Source organism: Setaria italica, chromosome V, assembly GCF_000263155.2.
Source record: "Setaria italica strain Yugu1 chromosome V, Setaria_italica_v2.0, whole genome shotgun sequence".
NCBI lineage: Eukaryota > Viridiplantae > Streptophyta > Magnoliopsida > Poales > Poaceae > Setaria > Setaria italica.
The window spans coordinates 24030147-24034940 of NC_028454.1; the positions used below are offsets into that span (position 1 = coordinate 24030147).

A 4794-nucleotide genomic window follows, 5' to 3' on the forward strand; every position below is an offset into this window, starting at 1 on the left:
GAAGAAAGTAGGCCGAAGATAAATGGAAATACACGTACTCGTTTTCAAAAATTAAAAAAATATACATTTCACTTCCAAATATATAAGTTGTCAGGATAAAAATTACCAAATTTATTCTATATGACATTTAACTCGTTTTTAATAAGATGAATGATCAAATATTGTGATCAAAAGTCGCGACAAATATTTTGATACGGAGGAGGCAGTATTTTTTTTCCGAGAGGGTCAAATATAGTAGCTTGTCATCCGTAATCCGTTCTTAAAGTAAGAAAAAAAATGAAACATGGCCCAGCAACCCCAGCTCTTTGGGTCAATTGTGACCCGACTCGAGCGCCACCGCCGCCGCCGCCGCCGCCGCCTTGCCCTCGGCTCCACCACCGTTACCCTCGTGTCCCCGCGTCGCCGCCGGGACGCGCAAGCTCAGGGCTGGCAAACCCGTTCGCAGCGGCGGCGGCGCTATGGGCAAGAAGAATAGCGGCGCCAGTGGCGCTTCGACGCCGGCGAGGGCCTCCAACCAGGCCGTGTCGATCCGCGACGAGACCTCCGGGAGGACGCGCGTAGACGAGGCCTCCCTGCTGAGGGTCAAGCACCTGCAGCGGCTAGCGTCGTGGGCGGGCGCCGAGGCCGGGGTGGGCCCGGTCGCCGCGCTGCTGGGGCGCCGCCTCGCCTCGAGCGCCGAGGCCGCTGGAGTACCCCTTGGCGCTGCCACTTTCCTTTGCCAGAGGTGAGAGCTGCTGCTAACTAGTTACTACACCTTATTCATCCTCTTAGCATGTTGTCTAGCCACCAGAATTTGCCCGTGTGTTTTGGCCTGACCTTCCTTTCGGACTGTTCCATACTGCTAGTCAAAACCAATTTGCTCCTTTTCCAGTGAATTAACTTGTACTGGTTGTTATCTTCTGTAAATCTGCAGTGGGAATTGGGAAATGTATCGTTGTCAGACAAATTGCTGTTCGGCCAGTTAATCTGTATATTTATGCATATCTCCGACAATGTAAAACCTCAAGAACAATTATGAATTCTTTTCTATCAAGTTGAAAACATAATGGCAGTACTACTACCAATAATATTTGATGGTAGTCAACATGCTGTTGATAATGCTAATGAAAAATTAGGCTCTATACTAGGTTGTTCCCATTGTTTAGATAACTCTAATGAACATACAAACCATAACTGTTCTAGTAGGTTGTGCACTGCAGAGACATCCTGCTGACTAGCTGCTTTGTCAGGATATTGATCTATTCTGATATCCATATCTTGTTAATATCTCTTGTTGATGTTTATTTTTATGTTCTGTTTAGTGCAATATTTATATGCCAGTGAAGGAGTTGTATGTAGTTGTAAGCTGCTAAACCAATATGTATGATTCACTTCTATGAAGAGTTAATGAAGATTTTAGGGGCATTTGTGTTCTTGCCCCTATTTTGAAGTTTAATTGTGATTTTGCTCTCGTTTTTTCAACTTTGTGATTTTGCCCTCGACTATTCACAGTCAATGCGATTTTGCCCCTAGTCAAGGTCAAAACAGGGGCAAATACGCAAAGACCAAGGGCAAAATCACAATGACTTGTGAATAGTTGAGGACAAAATCACAAAGTTAGAAAAATGAGGGTAAAAACACAATTGCACTTCAAAGCAGGGGCAAGATCACCAAATATCCAAGATTTTTAAGGTCGGTTGGAAATGATAAAAAAACCCTGTAATCAGTACTTCAGATTTTAATTGGCTTATTGCAAAGCCTTGAGCATATCTTTCTCAATGTTTTCCTTAGCAAATATATTTTTCTCTACTCTCATGTTTAACTGGACTTTGTGCTAAACCCCACTCAATCACAGATAACAATTTCTATTGACATACATATGTATGAACAATTAATATACTTCAGTGATTTATGTGATGTGCTCAGAAATCCATATTTCATCAGTAATTTCTCATGATATGTATTTGGCATGTGCTGATAACCTTTGATTGAGTGGTCCAAATGAATAGTTATAATCCTGCTGCTTATTAACACACTGGATGGCAGGATGGTTCTTGATCAATATCCATAATACCTTGGTTGCATTGCCCCTGATTGGTGTTCTTGTGTCCTGTAACTAGTCAGCTTTGAGACATTTAGACGTCTGCACAAACCTCATTAGTTTACGACCAGAAAAGTAAAATGAAAATGTTGTGATGATAATAATGGTGTATTCCTTTTCCAAGTAGCATGAGCTGCTGATAAGATTTCCATCTTGTTCAACCATTGTTCTTGAAATTCAGATCTATTACATGTGTTATTGTTATCTAGTAATGCAATAATTAAGAATCTTTTCCTCTATTAGAAGAAACTGAAATAAGAATAGTAAAACTATCCCAGATATGATGCGATACAGTATTAGTGGTCAGGCCAATGGGATTCAGAAATTCCCAAGAATACTGAGCTTATCTGTACATTCTGTTAGACTGTTGTATTTGGTTTAGATGGTAGTTATGCTATTCTTTTTGTTTCTATTTGGTAAGTTTTGCCTATGCATAGCCTTTGTTTCAGCTTACACAGGTCTTTACAAAATTTCTCCAATATTGCAGGTGTGAGACAGTCTTAAAGCCAGGCTTCAACTGCAGTGTCCGCATAAGGAACAAGAGAAATAAAGCTAAACGGCGGAAGAAATCAAACTGCTGTCAGAACAGCATTTCCTATGCATGCCATTTCTGTGGAGATCAGAATCTAATATTGGGTAGTGGGAAGGGTGTAGTTAAGAGCTTGTTACCATCAAGAGATCATGCTACCATGGCCTTAACCGGTAGAATTTTGAAAGGAAACAACAGCAACACAAGAATACGAGATAGGAAAAACGTGCTTGAGCATTCTCAAGCAGCAACTTTGCAAGTGGATTCACCATCCGGGTTGAGACAGTCAACTTCTGAAAGGGGTGAACATGGGGAAAGGTTAAAATGTAATCTCTCTATTGATTGCAAAATGGAGGAAGGAGCGATCTTGTCAATGGTGAAGCCTGGTCATTTAGCAGCCTCTACATCTGAAGAAGTTAGCATACAAGTAGTAGAAATTACAAATGATGAACAGATTCGTGAAACTGAGCCTATTTCTTGCGAGAAGGTTAAAATATGTGAAGCCAACGCTACTTCGGAAGCAGAAGTTCCGGTTGGATTGCCATTTGTCACGCCTCAGAAGAAGAAACTAACGGAGGTGAATTCGGCAGAACCATTCAAGACAGGAAGCAAGGCGAGCGAGAAAGGGGAGAATTCTGGCTCAATTACTGGCAATACCGTTTCAAGCTCTATCAAGTCTGCCCCAAATGACTCTCGTAAGAATTCAAAATGTGCAGCAAGTGATTCTGCTCAGGTCTCTGGTAGTTCGAGGAAGCGGGCAAAGAAAGGGTGGACTACGCTGAAACAGATAGCTGAGAAGGATGAGCTCGAGAGGAGGGAGAAGATGAGTAACTTTGTGATCCCATTCTTCATGCAGTAAGCGGGATGTTACAATTTTTGCCCACAATATAATCGTTTCATCATTGGTGTATCTTCTGAGAACGGCAATGTAGTTTTGGTGTGAAAGTGAGCTATTTAGAATTTTAAAATCTTGTATCGATCATGCGGGTAGGATAAAAGAAATATGAGGTTACCCATAGTCTTGAATTCAGCCAAAGGGCAAGCAATGGGTTTTCTTGTTATGCCTGTGCAACTGGTTTTCCAAAGCAAATCGTACGGTGAAATCGGTACACTTTACCATTGATTAGCAAACAGAGAAGGCTCAAAAGAAAGCAGCAATCACCTCGTGTGCCAGGACTGGGGAGGGATCAACACAACGCCAAACATGACGCAAGAATGCAAGCCTGCGAGGTAACATAGCTCTGTTTCCCTTTAGCCATAGCAAAGGATGTCAAGTGCCAACTTGGCCTTGCTCAGCCGTCAAGCCATGCTCATAGCCTGATTTCTGAATTTCTGACCAGAACGAGCAAGGTAGGCACGCAACATCATCCAACCATCCAGGCAAAACAAAATGATTCGGACCTGCTTCAGCTTATAAGCCGGCTGAAAAGCTGAAACGGCTGATTTGTTGTGAGAGGAAAACACTGTTTGGTGGTTGATAAACCAGCTGAATAAGCTGAAGCGAACAGGATAAGTGAATAATTCTTGTGTAAATTATCTATAGTTGCTTAATTTCAGAGACACCACTTCACGACTAAAACCTGAATCAACCGCAGATCTACAGCCTTCACGCTTTTTACGTCTGAGATGATCTAATCTGCACGGTGGTGATGATGCCACTATGGTGGCGGTCCCATGCGTCAGGCGAGCTGGGCGAGCTTGGCTTTGTTTGGATACACCTCCTAAAGTTTAGTACCTATCACATTGGATGTTTGGATACTAATTAGGAGTATTAAATATAGACTATTTACAAAACCCATTGCACAGATGGAGTCTAATTCGCGAGACGAATCTATCAATTAGGCTCAATAGATTCGTCTTGCAAATTAGTATAGGGGTTCTGCAATTAGTTTTATAATTAGCTCATGTTTAATCCTTCTAATTAGCATCCGAACATCCGATGTGACACTCCTAAAGTTTAGTACCTGTCCAAACACCTTTAGTGGCTTCGCTTGGTCTAGTGTGCCCAAAAAGTTCAGGTTGCGCTGCGCTGGATCAACTGGGTTTAGGTCGGTTACTCGGTTTAGGGGTTGGTTTTACCCTTTTTATTTCTTTATTTAGATTTAAGTTTGAATTTGAGTCTGAGAAAAAAAATAAAATCTCACAAAAAATCCAAATCAAATCCAATTAGATCCAAATCCCTCGT

The 4794-nt window shown here is 41.8% G+C and overlaps 1 protein-coding gene across 1 annotated transcript; it reads left to right on the forward strand.

Annotated features, from left to right (window-relative positions):
* The first annotated feature begins 285 nt into the window (after window positions 1-285).
* LOC101786743 lies at window positions 286-3672 on the forward strand. Its single transcript, XM_004968821.2, has 2 exons — window positions 286-724; window positions 2568-3672. The coding sequence occupies exons 1-2, from the start codon at window positions 459-461 to the stop codon at window positions 3466-3468; spliced, it is 1167 nt and encodes a 388-aa protein (XP_004968878.1). The 5' UTR covers window positions 286-458; the 3' UTR covers window positions 3469-3672.
* The last annotated feature ends 1122 nt before the right edge of the window (window positions 3673-4794 follow it).

Excerpts from the sequence above, each read along its gene's own strand:
- LOC101786743 (XM_004968821.2), top strand. The coding sequence starts at position 459 with ATGGGCAAGAAGAATAGCGGCGCCAGTGGCGCTTCGACGCCGGCGAGG. Across the intron at positions 725-2,567 it reads GCCACTTTCCTTTGCCAGAG|GTGTGAGACAGTCTTAAAGC; the intron begins GTGAGAGCTGCT and ends CCAATATTGCAG.